This window comes from Palaemon carinicauda, chromosome 11 (assembly GCF_036898095.1).
Source record: "Palaemon carinicauda isolate YSFRI2023 chromosome 11, ASM3689809v2, whole genome shotgun sequence".
Taxonomy (NCBI): Eukaryota; Metazoa; Arthropoda; class Malacostraca; order Decapoda; family Palaemonidae; genus Palaemon; species Palaemon carinicauda.
The window spans coordinates 87,719,445-87,745,252 of NC_090735.1; the positions used below are offsets into that span (position 1 = coordinate 87,719,445).

At 40.1% G+C, this 25,808-nt stretch overlaps 1 protein-coding gene across 5 annotated transcripts in view; it reads right to left on the reverse strand.

The window, feature by feature from the left end:
* Positions 1-25,808, reverse strand: part of LOC137650085 (uncharacterized) — a 513,271-nt gene that overhangs the window by 328,673 nt on the left and 158,790 nt on the right. For 4 of the 5 annotated variants that reach the window (XM_068383169.1, XM_068383163.1, XM_068383164.1 and 1 more), the window contains one exon: positions 705-2,446. In XM_068383169.1, coding sequence (XP_068239270.1) covers positions 705-2,446 — 1,742 coding nt within the window. The remainder of the gene's footprint in view (positions 1-704; positions 2,447-25,808) is intronic. The other variant, XM_068383168.1, reaches the window with a different exon arrangement.

Genomic DNA, 25,808 nt, shown 5'->3' on the forward strand with positions numbered 1-25,808 from the left:
CAAGGTCCAGTAATACGGTCTCACTTACAGACCTCCCAAAGGACATGGGAAGAAAACACAGTACTATAGATTTCACTACCAATCAGGGGAAGAGACAACTTAGGCATTACCAAGACAGATGCTGATATATCACTTTGCAAACCCAGCCCAATGAACAAGATGCCACTCCGTGCGCCGAGACCAAAGAGATGACTGCGAGCAAGCATGCCACCTGCAAAAGCTACAACATTCAAGAGGATTAACATAGGTTTTCTCATGTCCAATCCATATTCTCAGCCGAGTTTGCCAGGGAAAACATACAGGTCCGACCAAGGAGCTGACCTCATGAACAGCTAATTAAATCAAATACACAAACGCTCTGAAAAGATATATGGAAAAGCATTAAAAAGCCCAACCAGGATGTGAGAAGAACAGTACATCACCAAAGCCAAGGTCAAAGTAGCGCTACCTTCAGGCAGGCACCATACATGTCACCAGGTAGTCAAGTATGATTACCTCATTGAAAAGCTTAAGAGCTGTTTCCAACTTCACTGAAGTCAAACTCCTATCAAAATTCAATGGTTTGTATTACATGTAGGAACAAAAAATCTAAGAGAATCTAAGGACATTTTATAGAAAAAAATAAACAGAGAAGAAAACTATTAAAAAAATAAATGTCCCTAAATAACTTCACTAAATACAGATTTGAAAATAAATCTCCTTACTTGTGAAGACCCAGCATTGGTATCTGAGAGAATATTAAAGACAGAGTTCTCACGACTATTCAATCTTCCAGCACAAACTTCAAGATTTGAACTTCCTGCATCAACTGAACTTTTCCTTGCATTCCCAGCTGCCTGACAAGGAATTTCATCACCCTTTGGAGACCGACGAGTAAAGCAGACATTTTCATACTTGGGACTTGAAAGCTGGTTGTGGAAGCTGATACTTCGGCCAAATTTCTCTAATGGGCTATACTCCTTAGCAGGGCTGACTTCTGGAGCCGAAGCAGACCCAAGGTTATTGTTTGCAGACTTATTACTATTTTTATTGTTTTGCTTATTAATTCTTTTGTTTGTGCCACAATGAACATGACAAGTATCATCTTTCAACACAAATTCACTGCTACCATTGCAAGCATGTAACCTTTCACTTAATTCTGGCAAGTCAGAATTGCTATCATCCCCATCTTCATCGTCAGCATCTTCTCCATCCTCATCATCTATCATGTCTATTATGTCAGCTTCTCCAAGATTGTTTTCAATGCTGTCATTGTCTGGTGGATCATAATCATCATCTGGGACTAGAGACATGGATTGGCTACTTATTTGACAATGAGAACTACTAAATTGATTTAATTCTACATTCAAGTCTTTTGGAACATTCAATGTTTCTCTTGGCACATTTAAAACTCCATTCTCAACTTTGGGTCTGTCATCTAAACCATCACTTGGGCCTCTACCAAAATTTAAAGGTGAAGAGTTTTCGTGCAAACGTAAATTCAAGGCCACATTGTCTATTTTGCCATCACATATACTAGACTCACACCTTTTACACATTAGGTTCCTCATTTCAGAACAATAATTATTGGTTTTTCTACTAATAGGATTCAAAGCACCAGCGACACTAAAGGCAGCATTATGATCTATAACTAACCTACTATCACACTCATCAACACAGTTATCTTCACAGTCCGAGTCAACATCCCCATCACCATTGGGCCCTGGGTCAAAATCCATTTCTAAAAAGTCCATTTCTGGTGAAAACAGATTATTTTGTTCTGGAGGATCTGCTCTAGGAGATCCATTAATCAACCTATGCACAATGGCATCACGGCCATCACTACTACGCTCAGTATTCGGAAGTCCACAGCTGAGGCACATATCTATGAGGTGTGAGAGGTTAGCCTCAAAATTTTCCCCTTTGTATGTATAGATGCATCCATCATCTTCATCATCTTCTTCTCCATTGAGAAGATTGAGATGATCGGGATACTTGGAGGCATCTCTGCTTGGGCTTAACTCATTACACTTGGTTTGCAGTGGAGGTGGTTGAGAAGAATGTTTACTTGAGATTACAGAGGCATTCATCTGAAAATACTCATCCATTCCATCTTTGACAGAACTAGCCTTTTCTGGATAGACATTGTTGTTTACTTTGGTCGGAAACTTATGGTATAAACAATAAGATTTTTCATCAACACATCTAAGATTACACTTGTCTTCAATTAAATTATTATTAAGAAGAGACTGTTCATTGTGCCTCCCGCCAACCAATTTAAATCCCACAGCCACAGCTTGTGGGGGGTGTCCCGCGGAGGTCTTGTAAACTCCATTTACTGCAGTTGCTGGGGCTGTTGCTGCTGTTACTCCATTGGCTAGAGGAAGAGAATGAGGAAGCTTAAAGACTTGACTTGACTCCCCTGGAGTCACAGCACTGTTCTCTTCTTGACTCCACCGATTAACAACTGAAAATATTAAGCAACTGATAAGAAAACTCACAAAGCAATATATTGTACCTAACCTCATAAATCTCCCAATAAAAACTACATGGTTGGCTATTCAAGCAACATTTCAATCACACCTCTTTATTAATCAACTACGATACAGTACCAAGAAATATTTAAAACAATTGAACAGTGTAGTTCTCCTTAACTAGAATGTATTGATTTAGATGGGATAACTAGTCTAAATTCCAGTACATGACAATAAGTATTTTTTCAAAAATGACTAAACATTTTTTCTAGTTCATATTATTTAAAGAATCACCCAATAAAAATTACATGGTTGGCTATTTAAGCAACATTTCAATCACTCTTCTTTATCAATCAACTACCAAGAAATATTTAAAACAATTGCACAGTGTAGTTCTCCTTAACTAGAATGTTTTGATTTAGATGGGATAACTAATCTAAATTCCAGTACATGACAATAAGTATTTTTTTCAGAAATGATAGACTAACCATTTTCTCTAGTTCATTGTATTTCAAAACTTTACATAGGAATCAAGGTGGGTAATTGATTGATTGATTTGAAGTTTTCTAGCATCCTGACATCGAAGGTCATTGATGCTGGTATCGTTTATTATACATAAAGATTAAAAGAATATTCAATTAAAACCAGAGAACTAAATATGTTATAAAAGTTAAATAGCATTGCAAAGACCTGCTTCAGATATCAATTCAAAAATGCAACTAGCATTGTATGACACATCATGTCCAAGAATCTTGGACAGGATGAACCTGCCACCCTCACCTCCAGCCTTAACCAGATATCTATTTCTTAAGTTATTATAATTGGAGAAATCGATCAACAAATGCCTCACTGATAAAGGTACCAAACAGTCGTCACAATAGGGTTGGTGTTGACCCTTCAGAAGAAACTCGTGTGTCAACCGTGTGTGACCAATACGGAGATGACAAAGAGAAGTCTCCCACTTTTGGGGCATCATGTTATATCTCCAAGGAGATATGACATTTGTTACCTCTCTCATCTTATTACCATCTCGATCATCCTATTGCTGTTGCCAACTATTATGAAACAATTTCCTGATGTTAGGTAGGAAATCATTAAAGGAAATAGGACACCTTCTAAGTAGCAACTCGGACGCAGCATTCTTCGCCAGTAAATCTGCCTTCTCATACCCAGACACACTTACATGCGCAGGAACCCAACAAAATTCAACCATTATACCTCTACGACCAATAATAAAAAGCCATTCTAAAATCTTTAAAACTAGTGGGTTACTAGAATTCAAAACTTCTAAAGCTTGAAGGACACTCCTTGCATCACTAAAAATGGTAAAATTACCCTCCTTCTCCAACGTTATTTTCTCAATAGCAGTTAGTATGCTATAAAGTTTGGCAGTAAATATGGAAGCTGTTAGGGGAAGTGCACCTCTACAATTAAAATCATTACTGTGTACTCCAAATCCAATGCCAGCATCAGATTTGGAGCCATCAGTATATATGAAAGTCGATCCCCTATGTTCTGAAACATGTTCCATAAAGAGACCTGGTATTAAAAAGGCTAAAATAATAGCTAGTTCCCAAACACTTGGATAACTAAGATCATGCCATAATCAATTAAAAATGCTTAAAACAAACAACTTTGTATTAAAAGGTATGTGTTTAATCATTGCATATGGAATTCCATCGGGTCCAGGGGCTGTATCGTTACACGTAGCAAGTACAGAATAAAATTCTCTTTCAGTAATAAGAAAATTGTATAACTTCCTTTCTTGATGTGAAACTTAAAACTTTCTTTTCTTCAATACTCCTATACTTGTGACCAGGAGCTGCTTCACACTAGCAAGATACATTTGAAAAATGGTCAGACAGGGCATTGCTAACTTCGGTTGCTCCATTCATATACTGACCATTTACCCTTAACACTGGTGGTGGGTTTGAGGTGAATTTGCCAGCTATCTTTTTTACTTTCCTCAACCAGATGATATTGGTGTTCTACTGTTAATGGCGGAAACAAATGACATACAAGACTAGCGCATAGCTTCTTTCATGGCACGACAGAACTGCGCTCTACATTTCTTGTATATGACTAAATTCTCCTAGGTACGGCGCATGCGCAATCGAGTTAAAGACTTTCTTGTGACTCTGTGCAGGGCAGTTAGTTCTGATGACCACCAGGGGACTGGTCGTCATCTGAATATCCCTGTTGCTTTGGGAATGGAATGTGTGAAGAGTTCCATTAAGTAAGTCTATGGCATCATCAACACTTTCAAACTATTCTGCATTTGCTTCAATTTCACTTAGCTCCAAAAATCTATCCCAGTCCGCCTTACCAAGATTCCATCGAGGCGATCTCTGTAAAGGTGGACCATTGTTGGTGTTTACAGTGATTGGTGCTTGATCACTAGGATGCCAATCATATATATTCTCCAATTAAAATTGAGAAGACAGAGTTTGCAACTGATAGGTCAATGCAGGACAAGGTACCTGTATGAACATGAAAGTCTGGGGTTCTCCTGTATTAAGGAGTCCTACATCTTCATTCTCCAAAATTGATATATTACCCCTTGCATTTGCCAAAACATCACCTCATAAAGGATGTCTACTATCAAGATATCCTAGTAAGAGAAAAGGTTATGGGAGTTGTTTAATCACCTCTACTATATTATCATATGAGATGTTATCATTTGGAGGCAAGTATAAAGAGCAGATTGTGTATTTTCTCCCTATATCAATTTGTACAACCACTGGCTGCTGAGGGGTACAGATAGACAAATATATTTGGGGAACATCCAGACAAACGTATATAAGACTTCCCCCATAGCTCCCTGCTCGTTGATCATATGGTGTCCTATAGCTAACATACTCTCGAGGACAAGAAGTATTAGCATCAAGCTTGCTTTCTTGTAGACATACAGTTATAGGGGAATGCTCACGTATGAGAAGCTCAAGTTGTTCATATTTAGCCCTTAAAACCTGGCAATTCCATTGCAGAATAGAGGAAAAAGCTATGGTTTATTTTTTGGAAGACACCTTAGATGAGGTCTTCCCATTGGCAATATTTGATCTAACAATATTTCCCGGTGGTATCTCTAGAGAGGTTCTTGATATAGTGGGTTTTGTGTTCCTCCTTTTCTTTGTGTCCTTTTGATCTAATTGTTGAGGAGGATGATGGACCTCAACTTGAATTTCTGATTGGTTCAATTGACCTTCAAGTTGATCAAAAACATCAGCAGGCAAGATATCATATATCATATTTATTTAAGAGTCGTGACTTTAATGTTTCTTATGGTAGGAGACGAGAGAGATGGAGGTCTCTCTCTTTTTCGATATGAGGGTTGTGATCTGTCAGGTTTTTGCACTTTCCCAACTTCAGGTTCACCAGGTAAATTGGTTTCGAGTGGAACCTCCATCAGATTAGGCAAGGATACGGCCTGTGAGAGGTTTGTACTATTTAGAATCGGAGTAGTTGGCTTTTGAATAATTTTCAGATCTTTTAAGTATCTGTTTTGTTTTTTCTACAATTTCTGGATATAAATTTTCGATGGGACTTTCGACCTCTTTAACTACTTTCATTTGTTTCTTTGTCTTAGAAGTAGAGATAAAATTTTCGTCTGTGTGGTTTGGCAAGTTTTTCCTCAGAACCATTGAAAAAGGTTGCCCTGGTCTTACCTGCTTTTCAAGAACTCTTTTACGACCCTCTTTAAAAGTAACCCTTTCCATTGTCCTAATGGCCTGAATTTCTTATTCAAAAATAAACTTAACATAGCTTTTAGGTGTAGCTGGGTGTGCTTCGCCACAATGTATGCAATTAGGGATTTCCATGCATACTCCATGACTACTTTTTCCACAGTTGGCACACACAACTGGCTTAATGTTTAGTTTTTCCTTACATTTCTGGCTTAAATGGCCATACATTTGGCAATGATAACATCGCAATGGTGAAGGGATATATGGTTTTACCTTCAAAGGTAGCCAACCAGCTTTTATAACATTTGGTAATCTGCATTGATCAAATGTTATAATTAAAGTAGCAAGAGGAATAAGTTGTTCTCCAACTCTCTTTCTCATTCTGACTACTTTAACTACTCCTTGATTTTTCAGTTCATCCTCAATTTCTTTTTCCTCTATATCAAGCAATTCTGGAGCATATATCACACCTCTAATCTGGTTGAAAATAGGGTGCGAAACGCATTTTACACTATGACCATTCAATGTTGTGTTTTTAACCTTTCACCTTGTAATGGGGATAATGTCTCTATCAAGAGACTTCCATTTCCCTGGGGTAGAATTTTTGGTTGCCCTCCACATAATTTAACTATTTCTCTATTAGCTTTAAAAACATTTACATGCTCATTTCTTCCATTTTCAAATTCTAAGATAAAAAAATTTTCATAATTCACTACTTCATAGTGACCAGGTAATACTTCTACTTTTCTATATCTTTCTATACTGTCATCATTTTTCACTCTCTGTCTCTTCTTCTCTAGTGTTTTATTATTCACATGACGTGAATAAGGTTCTCATGTAACAATATTAGAACCAGATTTGGAGCTGTCTGTACCAAGGTCCATGTTTGTATTTTCCAGGTCATCAACAGAGGGGTGGGTTTTTTGGTATGAGCAAGCCGGGTTATCCACCTCTTATCAGAGGATGTCAGTCCTCCTATCCCACGTGGCCCACCACGAGAAGAGGCTTCAGCGGGGACCAGTCCTCTATTAGAGAGGGGCTGCCTCTCTTTAGGTGGGCGTACACTGGTCAGTGGGGGTAGTTAGCCCCTCCCACTGTCGACTCCAATGCCTAGCGTCACCCATTACCCGCAAATATTGGTGACTTAACCGGATCACTAGAGCCCGACTCTTAACAGACTTGGTCTGCACCCAATGGGGTCTGCAAGAGGGTGATGGCGTCTAAATTGGCACAGGTTGAGATGGAATGCTGTCCATCCCACGCTATGCCAAATCCAAAGCAGCAGCCAAAGTATAATTGAACATGCCAAAGTCGTCAACAATATCGAGCCCAAAAGGAAGAGATGGGAAAAAAAAGAAATATCCAAAAGTAAAAGAGAAAGTGCTAACTGATTTAGTTGGATCTACAGCTGGGCACCGAGGTCTAGTGGGAAAGTAGTTCCCACTGTTCATTAGAGCCCAGCTGCTAATCCCTAAGCCCCCCATCATCATCAAAGCTTCAGCATCTGTGAGGTCCTCTTCAGGATAGTGTTGGCCCAAAGGTTCACTACCTGGTGGGAAAGAAACTCGATGGCCCTGCATGGCGTACTTCTCCACCTTCTCCTGGTTAAGGATTTCGAAGGCCGAAAAGGAGACTGGAAGTCCCATAAGTTTCTCGAAGGATATCTTTGAGAGTGCCTCTATGGAGTGATCGAGAGGCAGCGTTGGAAGAGATTCCCCAAGGATCTCGTAGTACCTCCTCTGAAATACATACGGAGGTGGTAGGAGCTTGGAGGATGAGTTAGAGCGGAGAGAGGTGGTGGACCCAGTCACCTGGTACACTGCCTTCTGTCTGGCACTCTTCAACCCCTTTGACCAAGGCAAAGGTGCACTGGTCCTATGAGGTTTCTGAGTGCCGTAGAACTGGTCAAGGACCGTCTTCTTCCCATCTATAGGGGCTGCCGATGGATCTGGCAGTTCATTGATGGAACGGATGCAGGTTAGGACCTGCCAGAAGGCATGATCCGACTCTTACCTCTCATCTCCCATGAGCTTAGGGCTAGCGGCTGCTGGCAGACCGTCGTCCTCAAGATCGCTCTGCCCTTCCACTTCCGAACTCTCATCCATAGGAGCCCGGAGTGGGTCATGGTCGTCAACAGGATAGACCGGGGATAGGGAGACTGCCGAGGAGGTGTTCGCTTCCGGTTGCCTAGGAGGCAGTGCCGAAGGAAGCCTGGCCGAGGATTTAGGGATGGTGAATAAATCCTTCGGTCCCCTGTTACGAGGCTGGTGGTCCTCTGTCCATTAGGGAATAGAGGTCTCTGTCGGCTTACGGGTGGGATGTAAGTCCGCTGCCACAGGGAGTGCGTCCCGCCCAGTCACAGGTCGTGCCTCCTTAGACACTACCTCGACTGGTAAGGGACGGAAGGAGTCCCGGTAGCAAGTCACCCTATCCACAATAGGGGGCGAATGACGAATCCTTTTTCTTTTCCCCTTGGGTCTGGCCTGTGGCTTCTTGAACTGCAGGGGGCTCCCCTGAGATTCTTGCCTATTCTCCTCCCAAGGTCTTTTGCGAGGAGATGACCATTTCCCCTTGCCAGATGGGCCCGCAGGTGCAGAATCCTCCGAACGCCTCCTATGATCGGAGGGAGAGACGCAGAGACAAAAGGAGGCGACATAGGGATCCTAGGCACGTCACCTAAGGACTGGGAGCGGGGAATGACTCCTGTAATGGCTTGGCGTGTTACATCGAATAAGGTGCGAAGCCGTGGGGAGTCACGGGGTCCCGAGGAACTAAGGGGGAAGTCCTTGGGAAGACACAGATACCTGGGTTTAGGAACCTTCTCAACCCTTTTGCCTGAGGGAGGCTTCCAGGATGGCAGGATTGGCACAGGCCTACCCTTAGGGATAGAATCTGGGCGTAGTCTCAAGGGCAACTGTTGTCTCTGTGAAAGAATATATGAGACTTGAGAGACTGATGGGAGTCTCTCTTTGCAGGGAGGTTAACCCCTGCCGCCAAAAATGGAGACGGTATCTCGTTCAGGGATGCCGAATCGCAGAGGGTTAGGTTTCGCGAGGTTGTTGATTCGCAAGAACCTACTCCTGGTTGGAATGTTCCCGGGAAGGGAGAAACAGAGGATCGTGAATCACAATCGCATGCCCCATCATAGTTTGTGCGGCTAGGAGCCCCCTCACTGCCTGAGGATTCAGCACAATATTGATTGTGCGTGCCAAGAAGGTCGCGCGCTTGCGCGCTAGACTGTCTGCACTTGCTATATTGTTCTCGTGAGAGCCCCTCAACATGGCGCTGATTGTGCGCACCTTGTTCGCGTGCAAAAGATTGTACGTGCGCGCCAGGTTGTATCCGCGCCAATATGTTCGTGCGCGCCAGTCAGGTCGTGCGCGCCAACTTGGTCGTGCACGCGAGAGCTCTCAGTGTAATGAGAGTACTCACTGCTACACTCACCCAAAGGTTAACAATAGCCTGTGTTGTGTGAGCACGAACGATCAGTACGGCGCATGCACAATCGAGTTAAAGACTTTCTTGTGGCTCTGTGCAGGGCAGTTAGTTCTGATGACCACCAGGGGACTGGTCATCGTTTGAATATCTTTGTTGTTTTGGGAATGGAATCGACTCCTGCTGTGTGAAGAGTTCATTAGGTAAGTCTATGGCATCATCAACACTTTCAAACTGTTCTGCATTTCCTTCAATTTCACTTAGCTCGTGAAATCTATCCCAGTCCGCCTTATCAAGATTCCACCATGGTGATCTCTGTAAAGGAGGACCATTGTTGGTGTTTATAATGATTGGTGCATGATCACTAGTATGCCAATCATTTAATGTTCTCCAATTAAAATTGAGACAACAGTTAGAGCTTGCAACCGAGAGGTCAATGCAGTACAAGGTACCTGTCTGGACATGAAAGTGTGTGGGCTCTCCTGTATCAAGGAGTCCTACATCTTCATTCTCCAAAATTGATACAATATTACCCCTTGCATTTGCCAAAACATCACCCCATAAAAGATGTCTACTATTAAGATCTCCTAGTAAGAGAAAAGATTGTGGGAGTTGTTTAATCGTCTATACTATATTATCATATGAGATGTTATCATTTGGAGGAAAGTAGAGAACAGTGTGTGTATTTTCTCTCTATATCAATCTGTACAACCACTGCCTGCAGAGGGGTACAATTGAACAAAAGATATTTGGGGAACATCTCAACGAATGTATATTAGACTTCCCCCGTTGAGATACTACCACTAGAGAGTTATGGGGTCCTTTAACTAGCCAGACAGTACTACATTGGCTACTTCTCTCTGGTCACGGTTCATTTTCCCTTTGCCTACATATACACAGAATAGTGTGGCCTATTTTTTACATATTCTCCTCTGCCCTCATACACCTGAAAACACTGAGATCCCCAAACAATTCTTCTTCACTCAAGTGGTTACTGCACTGTAATTATTCAGAAGGCACTTTCCTCTTACTAAGGGTAGAAGACTCTTTAGCTATGGTAAGCAACTCTTCTAGGAGGACACTTCAAAATCAAACCATTGTTCTCTAGTCTTGGGTAGTGTCATAGACTCTGTACCATGGTCTTCCACTGTCTTAGGTTAGAGTTATCTTGCTTGAGGGTACACTCGGGCACACTATTCTATCTAATTTCTCTTCCTCTTGTTTTGTTAAAATTTTAAATAGTTTATATAGGAGATATTTATTTTTCCTTTTTTTCCTTTCCTTGCTGGGCTATTTTCCCTGTTGGAGATCCTGGGCTTATAGCATTCTGCTTTTCCAGCTAGGGTTGTAGCTTACTAAGTAATAATAATAATAATAATGGCTCCCTGCTCGTTGATCATATAGTGTCCTATAGCTAACATACTCTCAGGGACACGGATTATTAGCATCGAGCTTGCTTTCCTATAGACATACAGTTATAGGGGAGTGCTCATGTATGAGGAGCTTGAGTTCTTCATATTTCGCCCTTAAACCCTGGCAATTACATTGCAGATTGGAGGTAAAAACTACGGATTATTTTTTTGGAAGACACCTTGGATGAAGTCTTCCCATTGGCAGTACTTGATCTAACAATTTTTCTGGTTGTATCTCTAGAGAGGATCTCGATATATTGGGTTTTGTGTTTGTCTTCTTCTTTGTGTCCTTTTGATCTAATTGTTGCGGAGGATGGTGGACCTCAACTTGAATTTCTGATTGGTTCAATTCACTTTCCAGTTGATCAGAAACATCAGCAGACAAGATATCATATTTATTTGAAGTCATGACTTTAATGTTTCTTATGGTAGGAGGCGAGAGAGATGGAGGTCTCTCTCTTTTCGATTGAAAGGTTTGAGTTGTCAGGTTTTTGCACATTCCCCACAACAGGTTCACTAGGTAAATTGGTTTCGAGTGGAACCTCCATCAGATCAGGCAAGGACACGGCCTGAGAGAGGTTTGTACTACTGTTTTGAACAGGAGTAGATGGCTTTTGAATATCTTTCAGATCTCTAAGTATCTGTTTTGATTTCTCTACAATTTCTGGGTATAAATTTTCAATGTGACTTTCAACCTCTTTAACTACTTTCATATGTTTCTTATGTTAGAAGTGGGGATATAAGTTTCCTCTGTGTGCTTTGGCAAGTTTTTCTCAGAACCATTGAAAAAAGTTGCCCTGATCTTATCTGCTTTCCATGGGCTATTTTACGAGCCTCTTTAAAAGTAACCCTTTCCATGGTCCTAATGGCCTGAATTTCTTTGCAAAAAGAAACTTAACATAGCTTTTAGATGTAGCTGAGTGTGCTGCCCACAATGTATGCAATTTGGATTTTCTATGCATACTCCATGACTATTTTTTCCACAGTTGGTACACACAGCTGGCTTATTATTTAGTTTTCTTTGCACTTCTGGCTTAAATGGCCATACATTTGGCAATGATAACATCGCAATGGTGAAGGGATATATGGTTTCACCTTCAAAGATAGCCAACCAGCTTTAACAAAATTTGGTAATCTGCATTAATCAAATGCTATAATGAAAGTAGCAAGAGGAATACATTGCTATCCAACTCTTTCTCATTCTGACTACTTTTACTACTCATTGACTCTTCAGTTCATCCTCAATTTCTTTTTCCTCTATGTCCAGCAATTCTGGAGCATATATCACACCTCTACTCTGGTTGTAAGTGGGATGCGAAACGCATTTGACACTATGACCATCCAATGTTTCAAGTGTTTTCAATCTTTCCCCTTGTATTGGGGATAGCGTCTCTATCGAGAGACTCACATTTCCCTGGGGTAGAATTTTTGGCTGTCCTCCACATAAATTATATTTCCACGTATAAGGCGACATTTACATAAGACAAGGTACAAAATTAGAAAAAAATTTTATGAAATTATCTCATATCCGTAGTATAAGACGACTGCTCGATCATAAAACCATCTGTGTATAGCCCAGGCTAGATTTTGCAACACCAGGTATCTTATGAAATATAGGTTATGTAAAGATGATATTACTTACTGTATTCTTATAAATTCAAAATAAATGAAATAACAAAGAACACACGTCACCTACACTGCATTGTTTTGTTTACGCTTATCTGCTGCTTGCGTACGAAATGCCTGTTCCTACTCTTTTTCTTCTTCTTTTACTGATTCATCTTTCTCAAAACAACTGCCATCAATAAAATATTTACAGCTAAAAATAATAATTCTAAATAAATATTATGATATCCTATGTTATTATTATCGTAATTAACACTAGCATTAAAATTACTGAAAGGTTAGCAAGAGGTAAAGTTGCTAACAACGCAACTAATACTCGATGTTTACATTTTCTCATCTGTGCTCGTATGGTTAAAAGTTGGTATCTAATATGGAATTATTCCTCAAATTTATTATTTATGCCATTATTGTAGATATGCCAATAATATATACTGTACAGCAAAAATGGTTTTATTACTTTTAATACATTTATATCTTAATGTAAATCATTTCATGTGTGTCGGTGGTTATTGCACCTCAACCTAGACTAGCCTGCGGAGGAACCTGACATAGAATTCAAGGTGTGAGTTTTATAACGGTAGTATAACACGACCCCCCATTTTTAATAGTTAAATTTTGGAATATAGGGTCGTCTTATAGGCAGATTGATTGATTGATTGATTGATTGATTTAAAGTTTTTAGGCATCCTGACATCTAAGGTCATTGACGCCGGTAACATTTAATTTATGTATACAAAAATAAAAAATAAAATAAAATGAAAAATAAAAGAGTATTCAATTAAAATCATAAAAGTTGAATAGTTTTCAGAAGACCTGCTTCTGAAATAAATCTAAAAATGCCACTTGCATGGTAGGACACATCATTTCCAAGAATCTTGGCAAGGATGAACCTGCCACCCTCACCTCGAGCCTCAAACAAATATCTATTCCTTAAGTTGTTATAATTGGGGCATTCGGTCAACAAATGCCTTACTGTTAGAGGTACTAAACAGTCGTCACAATACGGTTGGTGTTGGCCCTTCAGCAGAAACTCGTGTGTCACCCGAGTGTGACCAATACGGAGACAACAAAGGGATGTCCCCCATTTTTGGGGCACCATATTATACCTCCAAGGAGATATGTCATTTGTTACCTCTCGCATTTTATTCCCATCTAGGCTATCCCATTGCTGTTGCCATTTATTGCAAACCAATTTCTTGATGTCAGGTAAGAAATCATTACAGGGAATGGGATACCTTCTTGGCAGCAACTCAGATGCAGCCTTCTTAGCCAGTGAATCTGCCTTCTCATTCCCAGACACACCTACATGTGCTGGAACCCAACAAAATTGAACCATTATACCTCTACGACCAATAATAAAAAGCCATTGTAAAATATTCAAAACTAGAGGGTTACTAGAATTAAAAACTTCTAACAGCTGAAGGACACTCCTTGCATCACTAAAAATGGTAAAATTACCCTCCTTCTCCAACGCTATTTTCTCAATAGCGGTTAATATGCAATACAGTTCGGCAGTAAATATGGAAGCGGTCAGAGGAAGTGCACCTCTACAATTAAAACCATTACTATGTACCCCAAATCCAACGCCAGCATCAGATTTGGAGCCATCAGTATAGATAAAAGTTGATCCTCTATGTTCTTTAACATGTTCATTAAAAAGAGACCTGGCTTCAAGGTCTGACATATTCTTCTTATCTCCTATAAAATATTTACAAAAAAATATCTCTGGTAATTTCCATGGAGGCGTTGATGATACCTTGAATGGAAGTATCTTACATCTAATTATATCCAGGTGGTTTAATAATTGTTTCACCCTAAAGCCATAGGGTTGAGGAGATTTTGGGTGCATCTCAAAGTATGTTGGGTGCCTCACAAGGCTTGCAGTCTAGAAGGCTAAAGAATTAGGGAGTCTTTCCAATCTAAACCAATACCGAAGAATAGAAGACATTCGATAAAGTTCTAGAGGTAACTCTCCAGCATCAACAAGGAGACTTGGGATAGGTGATGTTCTAAATGCTCCCGTGGACAATCTAATACCTGCATGATGTATTGAATCTAATATTTTCAACCGGCTTGGGGTGGCTGAAGAGAATATTTCACAACCATAACTAATTTTGGAAAAAATCAAGGCCTTGTATAATTTTAAAATAGTATTGCGGTCTGGCCCCCATGATGTATGGGACAATACTTTTAAAATATTCAGAGCTTCAACACATTTAGCTTTTAGCACTTTTAGGTGAGAAACCCATGTAAGTCTACAATCAAATATCAAACCTAAAAATTTGGTTTCCGATACAGATGGGATCCGTTGACCTTTAATGTATATATCCGGGTCTGGATGTGCTCCCCGGATACGACAGAAATGTACAATAGAAGTTTTACTTGTCGAGAACTTAAATCCATTCATATCGGCCCACTGGATAATTTTGTCAATCGAGAGCTGTAGTTTTCTCTCAACCATTGCCATTCTGGCTCCAGCAAATGATATGGAGAGATCATCCACAAATAATGTTGAGAGAACATCCTGGGGAATTGCTGAGGATATCCCATTAATTGCTAGTGCAAAAAGGGTTACACTCAGCACACTACCCTGAGGAACTCCTTCTTCCTGGGACTTACTCTCTGATAGAGCTTCCCCAACTCTCACTTGAAAAACTCTATGTGAAAGAAATGTGCCTGAATAAATAGTATTGCGGTCTGGCCCCCATGATGTAGGGGACAATACTTTTAAAATATTCAGAGCTTCAACACATTTAGCTTTTAGTGCTTTTAGGTGAGAAACCTATGTAAGTCTACAATCAAATATCAAACCTAAAAATTTGGTTTCCGATACAGATGGGATCCGTTGACCTTTAATGTATATATCCGGGTCTGGATGTGCTCCCCGGATACGACAGAAATGTACAATAGAAGTTTTACTTGTTGAGAACTTAAATCCATTCATATCGGCCCACTGGATAATTTTGTCAATCGAGAGCTGTAGTTTCCTCTCAACCATTGCCATTCTGGCTCCAGCAAATGATATGGAGAGATCATCCACAAATAATGTTGAGAGAACATCCTGGGGAATTGCTGAGGATATCCCATTAATTACTAGTACAAAAAGGGTTACACTCAGCACACTACCCTGAGGAACTCCTTCTTCCTGGGACTTACTCTCTGATAGAGCTTCCCCAACTCTCACTTGAAAAACTCTATGTGAAAGAAATGTGCCTGAATAAATAGTGGCAGCTCTCCTCTCAATCCGATTTCATGAATGGTTTTAAGTATACCATATCTCCATGTGGTATCATATGCCTTTTCAAGGTCAAAAAATACTGTAACATGGTGCTGTTTGGAAGCAAAGGCTTCACAAATAGAAGACTCAAGTCGTATCAACACATCAGTCGGGTGCATTTTTCTGAATCCACATTGAATCGGTGATAAAATACCTTTTTTTTCAAGGTACCATATCAGCGTTGCATTGACCATCTTCTCCATGATTTTACATAAACAAGATGTCAATGCAATAGGACAATAGTTTGCTGCTAAAAACTTGTCTTTACCAGGTTTTAAAAAGGCTAAAATAATGGCTAGTTCCCAAACACTTGGGTAACTATGATCATGCCATATTCTATTAATAATGCTTAAAATACATAGCTTTGTATTAAAATGTACATGTTTAATCATTGCATAAGGAATTCCATCAGGTCCAGGGGCTGTATCATTGCAATGAGCAAGTGCGGAATCAAATTCTCTTTCAGTGAAAGGAGAATTATAAGACTCTTCCCTTCTTGATCCAAAATTTAAAATTTTCTTTTCTTCAACGCTCTTATACTGGTGACCAGGTGCTCCTACACATTTGCTGGATACATTTGAAAAATGACTAGCCAGGGCATTGCTAACATCATTTGCTTCAGTTACATACTGACCATTCACCTTCAACACTGGTGGTGGGTTGGGGGTGAATTTGCCAGCTATTTTTTTTACTTTCCTCCACACAGCAGATGGTGGTGTTCTACTGTTAATGGAGGAAACAGAAGATATCCATGACTGCCGCCTTGCTTCTTTCATGGCACGATGGAACTGTACTCTACATTTCTTGTACATACAGGTAATTAAATTCTCATCAGTTCGGAGTCTACGCAATCATGTTAGAGATCTTCTTGTGGCTCTGTGGAGGGCAGTTAGTTCTGAAGACCACCACGGGACTGGTCGTCGTTTGAATAACCCTGTTGTTTTGGGAATTGAATTGACTCCAGCTGTATGGAGAGTTCCATTCAGTAAGTCTATGGCATCATCGATATTTTCAACCTGTTCAGCATCCCCCTCAATTTCGCTTAGCTCACAAAATTTTTCCCAGTCCGTGGCGATCTCTGTAAAGGTGGACCATTGTTGGTGTTTATAATGATTGGTGCATGATCACTAGTATGCCAATCATCTAATATCCTCCAATCAAAATCAAGAAGGCAGTTAGAGCTTGCAATTGAAAGGTCAATGCATGACAAGGTACCTGTCTGAACATGTAAGTGTGTGGGCTCTCCTGTATTAAAGAGTCCCACATCCTCATTCTCCACAATCGATGAGATAATATTGCCCCTTGTGTTTGCTAAGATATCACCCCATAAAGGATGTCTACCATTCATATCTCCCAGTAAGAGAAATGGTTGAGGGAGTTGTTGAATGACCTCTGCTAAATCATCATATAAAATATTATCATTTGGAGGTAAGTACAGAGACCAAATTGTATATTTTCTCCTTATATCAATTTGTACAACCACTGCCTGCAGGGTTGTACGTATAGACATAGGTATTTGGGGAACATCTCGACGAATGTATACGAGACTTCCGCCATGGCTCCCTGCTTGTTGATCATATGGCGTTCTATAGTTAACATACTCTCGAGGACTAGGAGTGTTAGAATCAAGCATAATTTCCTGTAAACATACAATTATGGGAGAATGCTCATGAATTAGGAGCTTAAGTTCTTCATCTTTCGCCCTCAAACCCTGACAGTTCCATTGCAAAATGGAGGAGAAAACTATGGATTATTTCTGGAAGACATCTTGGATGAGGTTTCCCATTAGCAGTTTTTAATCTAACATTATTACCTGTAGGTTTCTTCAGAAGTGGTCTTGTTATGTTGGGTTTTATGTTTGCGTTTTTCTTTGTATCCTTTTGATCTATTTGTTGAGGTGGATCGTGGACCTCAACTTGAATTTCTGATTTATTCAGTTTATCTTCTGGTTCATTAGAAACATCAACAGACAAAACATCAAATTTATTTGATGTCATAACCTTAACGTTTCTAATGGAGGGTGGAGAGAGAGATGGAGGTCTCTCTCTTTTCCTATTTATCGGTGGTGAGGATTTACCAGGTTTTTGCACCTTCCCTACCACAGGTGCACCTGGTAACTTTGTTTCGGGTGGAACTTCCATCAAATCAGGCAAGGACATGGCCTGAGAGAGGTTAGTACTATTGTTGGTAATGGGGGATGAAGTTTGTATAGAAGTGGGCAGTGTCGCAGTTTTAATACACAGTGGCAAAGCCTTGGAAGGCAATATGCTTACCTTGTCACGTAAAACTCTACTATCATTAGATGATGTATTTCTTTTCTTGGAATTACTGGCGGCACTATGTGGGTTCGATGTCTCCTGTGGTATATTTTCTCTTGATTTCAGTGCCTTTGCATAGCTGTTTGGTTTTTTCAGTAGTCTTTTGGCATGTCCTACACTTATACAGTATGTTCTACACTGGATTTGTTGAGGGCTGCTTCTTCAAACTTATAAATCTCGCAGCTCCTGTCAATGGATTTATGGTTTGAATTGCAAATCAAACAGCTGGGCTCAAGTGTACACTCTCCAAGATAAGGACTGGCACAGATGCTACACATTTTTTCATTTTTACAAACTTTAGAAGGATGTCTAAATTTGAAACATTTGAAGCATTGTAAGGGCTTTTGTTTAAAAGGTCGAAATTTTATTCTTTCATTTTCAATATCGATGTCGAAAGGCACATCAGCATTCTGGAAAGTAAGGATAATCATTGACATCCCAGGAATCTTATGCACTTTCCATACTGTTAATGGGCACATGGCTAGTATTTCCTCTTCTGTAAATTCGTACAGATCTTTATTGAAGACTACTCCCCTTCCGTAACTAAAGTTTAGGTGGGGTTTGACATCTAACATATCCTCATCACTGCTTGTCGTAAGGTTAGACAGTATTACTGATTACGTGTATGATTTTGCATGGATTAGGAAGCTATTTTTCCCAAAGCGAGATATATCACCTGGTGCAATGGTTCCTACCTTTTTCTGAATTAGTTTGCTAATTTTAAAATAATTCCCATTACTCCCTTTAGGCTCGGCAACAAGCCACATTGGTGGTTTTGGCTTTCTTTGGGGGAGCATAATTAAATCGATATCTTTCTCAAACCAGTCAGCAGGTCTGTTTGGTATCTTATCACATAAGGCACCCATGACATTTAAGTTATTAATTTTGTTATAATTGATGTTACATATTGCATTGAATGCTTCTTCATGATTATTATAAGTTATCCATGAATGCCATTTTTCATCTTCAAGTTTCATTCTAATTTCTTTTATCACTCCATAGCATCTAGGCTAAATGCTTTATATATCATATCATAATCAGTATTTATTGGAATTTGGGCAACATGAAGGATTCTTAGTTTCCCTTTGTTACCCGACTTAATTGGTTTTAAAACATTAGTAGAGGGGTCCTTTTTTCTTCCTAGGTCGTCAACAGAATTTTCCTTAATTGAATTAGCAGAGGTCGTCAACAGTGCCGGAGGAGAGTCAGCGTATCCAGGGGATGGGGGTTCGTTACTTAAAGAATCCATTAGACAAGAGAGAGAGAAAAGGGTTAGTTTGATGTACCTGCTCGAGAATGTTAGGCCATCACACGTCAGAAAGGAAATTTGCACTCTCCACTATCGGCACAGTGAGAGTATACTTCCCAGATGGTCCACTCCTTACCCTACCCGAAGGATAGCATCAAAACAGATATAGAGGCACAGGTATAAGCTGAACCCGCCTGTTAGGACTGAGACCAAGAAATTATGGAATCATCCTCCCCATAACTGTAATGACGGGCTTCCGGCCAAAAGCCGAGAGTCCTACCCCAAGCATTGGATCCCCCTGGATTCCGAAGACCCAACACTTGAGAATAGTTCTGCCATAAAGGTCTAAACCATCTTCGGGATGGCTGAAGTCATCCAATACTCTGACATATAGCTTTGAATGCAAACACCTCCCAACCGTGACACCTCCTCCCACTCATCAAAGCAGGCAGCTATAAAGGATGTATGAACATCCCCGCCGGGGCTACAATGGATGAGAAACCTCCAAGCCATAGGGGGAAAAAAAAAAAATATATTAAATACAGTATATATGTACATAATATATACACATATATAATGAGGGAAATTTTTCTCATTGAGTTTGGAAAGCAAGACGAAAGAAAATTTATGAAATTAGGATAAGGTCGAAGTAATATTGAGAAAAAGAAAAAGGTGAAAGAGAGAAATTTAGATTCGAACTGGGGGAGCAATTTCCCAAGTTCGAGAGCCCTCTTGCCCGTCACCAACTTTCAGCACGGGAATGAAATGCCGTGCTGAAGCTCAATGACTTCATCAAGGCATTCTCTCATTAAGAGGGTCTTATGCGCAGAAATATACGGTAACTATTTCCCTGTTTGCCTTAAATACATTTACACGATCATGTCTTCCATTTTCACATTCTAAAATAAAAAAATTTCATAATTCACTACTTCATAGTGACCAGTTAAATTTTTCTACATCTTTCTGTACCGTCATCATTTTTCACTCTCTTCTTCTCAAGTGTTTTTTTCATCATTGTTTACATAACGTGGATAAAGTTCCAATGTAACAATATTAGAACCAGAGTTGGAGCTGTCTGTACCAAAGTCCATGTTTGTATTTTCCAGATCGTCAATAGAGAGGTTAGTTTTTGGGGAAAAAGCAAGCCATGTTATCCACCTATTATAGGAGGATGTCAGTCCTCCTATCCCATGTGGCCCAACACAAGAAGAGGCTGCAGCGGGGACCAGTCCTCCATTAGAGAGGGGCTGCCTCTCTTTAGGTGGGTGGAAACTGGTCAGTGGCGGTGGTTAGCCCCTCTCACCGGCGACTCCAATGCCTGGCATCACCCATTACCCGCAAATATGAGCGACTTACAACCGGATCACTGGAGCCCGACTCTTAACAGACTGGGTCTGCACCCAATGGGGTCTGCCAGAGGGTGATGGTGTCTAAATTGGCACAGGTTGAGATGGAATTCCGTCCATCCCACACTGTGTCAAATCCAAAGCAGCAGCCAAAGCATAATCAAACAAGCCAAAGTTGTTAACAAGTTAAAGCCCAAAAGGAAGAGATAGGAGAATAAAAGAAATAACCAAAAGGAAAAGAGAAATTGCTGACTGATTTAGTCGGATCAACAGTTGGGCACCGAGGTCCAGTGAGAAAGTAGTTCCCACTGTTCATTGGAGCTCAGCTGCTAATCCCTAACCCCCCAATCCTCATCAAGGCTTCAGCATCTGAGCATCTGGGGGGGGGGGGGCTAGAGGAGAAGCTGGAAGTACTGCAACTGGGGACATGAAAAGCTATGAAGTCACCTACCCCAAATTCTCGGAGTAGCAGACCAAGGTCAATCGCTGGAGAGTTAGATGTATACTCCCAATAGGACCTCAACTGAAGCACCTTGAACAATCATTACTTCATGGGAGAACCCAAGATTCACAAGGACGACCGGAGCTGATGCATAGTGTCAGCAGACAGAGACTCCCACTCTTACGAGGATGCCGCTGCTTCGCTAGGGGAAGCAAACAAGGCACTCGGCAACAGAGGCTTGTCAAGGGGCCAATTGGCCACCTCTTTTGCTCGATCTTCCTCCAAAGGATAATGAACGAGGAAAGTCAACGGAGAGGGAACAATGAAGGAATGAATGATATGAAGTTCTCTGGCATCCTGATATCGAAGGGCATTGACTTCTTGGTAGCAACTCTGCAGCAGCACTCTTTGCCAGTGAACCTGCCTCTTCATTTCCAGACACATCTATGTGTGCCGGAACCCAGCAAAATCGAATTGTTATACCTTTTAAGCCTATAATTAAAAGACACTCTAAAATCTTTAAAACTAAAGGGTTACTAGAATTAAAACCTTCTAAATCTTGAAGGACACTTCTTGAATCACTAAAAAAGTTAAAATTACCCTCCTCTTTTAACGCTATTTTCTCAATAGCGGTTAGTATGCCATAAAGCCTAATTCAACAGTAAATATGAAAGATATGAAAGTGCACCTCTACAGTTGAAAGAGCTACTATATACTCCAAATCTAATGCCAGCATCAGATTTGGAGCCATCAGTATATATAAAATTTGATTCCCTATGTTCTGCAACATGTTCAATAAAAAGAGACCTAGCTTCTAATTCAGCCATGTTTTTCTTAACACCAATAGTATATTTACAAATAGATATCGCTGGTAATTTCCACAAAGGGGGTTGATGACATCTTAAAAGGAAGCACCTTACCTCTAATTATATCAAGACTGCTTAATAATTGTTTTACCCAAAAGCCATAAGGTTGAGAAGATTTTGGGTGCAACTCAAAGTATGTTGAGTGCCTTACAAAGCTTGCAGTCTGAAAGGCTAGTTAGGGAGTCTTTGTAACCTAAACCAATATCGAATAATGGAAGACATTCGGTAATGGTCTAAAGGTAACTCTCCAGCATCAACAAGGAGACTTGGGATAGGTGAGGTTCTAAACGCTCCTGTGGACAATCTAATACCAGCATGATGTATTGAATCTAATATCTTTAATCGGCTTAGGGTGGCTGAGGAGTATATTTCACACATATAACTAATTTTGGAAAAAAATAAGGCCTTGTATAATTCTAAATGAGCTTTACGATCTTCCCCCATGCTGTATGGGACAATACTTTTAAAAGATTCCAGAGCCTCAAGATATTTAGCTTTTAACGATTCTAAGTGAGGAACCCACTAGAATAAAACATCAATCCTAAAAATTTAGCTTCACCTACACATGGGATCCATTGACCTTTCATGTATATATCCGGATATGAATGTACTCCCCGGATACGACAGAAATGGACAACAGTAGTTTTGCTTGTTGAAAACATGAACCCTTTCATATCAGCCCACTGAATAATTTTGTCAATTGCGAGTTGTAGTTTTCTCTCAACCATTGCCATTCTAGCTCCAGCAAATACAGTAATATGGAGATCATCCACACAAAGTGTTGAGAGAACATCCCCGGGAATGACAGAGGATATCCCATTAATTGCTAGTGCGAATAGGGTTACACTCAGCACACTACCCTGAGGAACTCCGTCTTCTTAACATTTACTCTCTGATAGAGTTTCCCCCACTCTCACTTGAAAAACTCTATGTGAAAGAGATGATGGATAAACAGTGTTAGCTCTCCTCTTAATCCTAATTCATGAATGGTTTTAAGTATACCATATCTCCATGTAGTATCATATGCCTTTTCAAGGTAAAAAAAGACTGTCACATGGTGCTGTTTGGAAGCAAACACTTCACAAATAGAGAGGGCTCAAGTCGTAACGACACATCAGTTGAGTGCATTTTCCTGATTCCATACTGAATAGATGATATAATACCCTTCTTTTCAATGTACCACAGCAGTTTGGCATTGACCACCTTCTCCATGATTTTACATAAACAAGATGTCAATGCAATTGGTCAATAGTTTGCTGTTAAAAACTTGTCCTTACCGGGTTTTAAAAAGGCTAAAATAATAGCTAGTTCCCAAACACTTGGATAATGGCAATCTTTTTTATTTTCCTCCATAAAGATGATGCTGGTGTTCTACTGTTGAATGAGGAAACAAAAGATACCCAAGATTGGCGCCTAGCTTCTTTCATGGCACGACGGAACTGTGCTCCACTCTTTTTGTATATAATTTAATTCTCATCAGTACGGCATCTGCGCAATCTAGTCTGAGATTTTCTGGTGGCTCTGTGTAAGACTGTTAATTCTGAAGACCACCACGCGACTGGTCGTCGTTTGAATAATCCTGTGGCTTTGGGAATCAAACTGATTCATGCTGCATGAAAAGTTCCATTCAGTAGGTCTATGGAATCATTACTTTCAAACTGTTCTGCACTCCCCTCGATTTCACTTAGCTCACAAAATTTAACCCAGTCTACCTTGCCAAGATTCTATAGAGGAGAACTTTGTAAAGGTGGACCCTTGTTGGTGTTTATAATGATTGGTACATGATCACTAGTATGCCAATCATCTAATGTCCTCCAATCAAAATCAAGAAGGCAGAGCTTGCAATTGAAAGGTCAATGCATGAGAAGTAACCTGTCTGAACATGGAAGTGTGTGGGCTCTCCTGTATTAAGGAGTCAGAAATCCTCATTTTATCTTGATAGATAGTAGGTTGGCCAGGGCATCAGCCACCCGTTGAGATATTACCGCTAGAGAGTTATGGGGTCCTTTGACTGGCCAGACAGTACTACATTGGATCCTTCTCTCTGATTATGGCTCTTTCCCTTTGCCTACACAGACACCGAACAGTCTGGCCTATTCTTTATAGATTCTCCTCTGTCCTCTTACACCTGACAACACTGAGATTACCAAACAATTCTTCTTCACCCAAGGGGTTAACTACTGCATTGAAATTGTTTAGTGGCTACTTTCCTCTTGGTAAGGGTAGAAGAGACTCTTTAGCTATGGTAAGTAGCTCTTCTAGGAGAAGGACACTTAAAAATCAAACCATTGTTCTCTAGTCTAAGGTAGTGCTATAGCCTCTGTACCATAGTCTTCCACTGTCTTGGGTTAGAGTTCTCTTGCCTGAGGGTACACTCGGGCACACTGTTCTATCTAGTTTCTCTCCCTTTTGTTTTGTTGAAGTTTTTCTAGTTTATATAGGAAATTTTTATTGTAATGTTACTATTTGTAAAATATTTTATTTTTCCTTGTTTCCTTTCCTCACAGGGCTATTTTCCCTGTTGCGGCCCCTGGGCTTATAGCATCCTGCTTTTCCAACCAGGGTTGTAGCTTAGCATTTAATAATAATAATAGTTGATGATATAATATTGCCCCTGGTGTTTGCTAAAACATCATTCCTCAAAGGATGTCTACCATTAAAATCAAGTAAAAGAAAAAGTTGAGGGAGCTCTTGAATCACCTCTACTAAATTATCATACGATATGTTATCATTTGGAGGCAAGTGCAGAAAGCATATTTGTAATGTATTACATTTTTATATACAGATAAATTCCATATCTGTAAATAAACCCATGACCCAAGGATTAGGAGTGTAACAACAGCAACAAAACAGGTTGTGAAACTAGACCATGCTATGCAATGCTTGCAGTAGCCTGGAATGCATTGCATGAATAAACATTTATGTGTCTTGTAAACAGGTCACAACACCTCCCGTGGGAAGCAGTTGACCTATTGAGACCTACTGGAATCATCTGACTTCCGGCCATAAAGCTACGTGATCATTTCATTTTGTTACTATATAAAACGCTGAGATAGCTAGTGTTATACTATCGACGCGAGTCTCTTGTAAATCAGTTCTATTCATCTTTTTATACTGAATGGTCATCCGACCAAACCATCCCATACTCCAGTGATGGAGCTATCAATAAATTGTTTAAAGTTAACCTAAAAACTTTGGACTTATTCTAAGAAGAAACCTACAAGTCTAATATTTCTATATCACATTGAAGAGACATGAGGATGGAACGACAATGTGTACGTACAACATTCGTACACTAACATATTGTATATTTTCTCCATATATCAATCTATAACCACTGCCTGCAGAAGTGTGCAAATAGATCAAGGTATTTGGGGAACATCTTGACGAACGTACATGAGACTTCCGCCATGACTCCTGCTTGTTGATTGTATGGGGTTCTATAGCGCACATACTCTCGAGGACAAGGAGTGTTAGCATCAAACTTACTTTCCTGTAGACATACAATTATGGAGGAATGTTCATGAATTGGGAGCTTAAGTTCTTCATATTTGGCCCTTAAACCCTGACAATTCCATTGCAAAATGGAGGAGAAAACTATAGATTATTTCTGGAAGACATCTTGGATGAGGTCATCCCCTTTGCAGTTTTTAATCTTACATTATTACCAGTAGGTTTCTTCAGAGACGGTCTTGTTATGT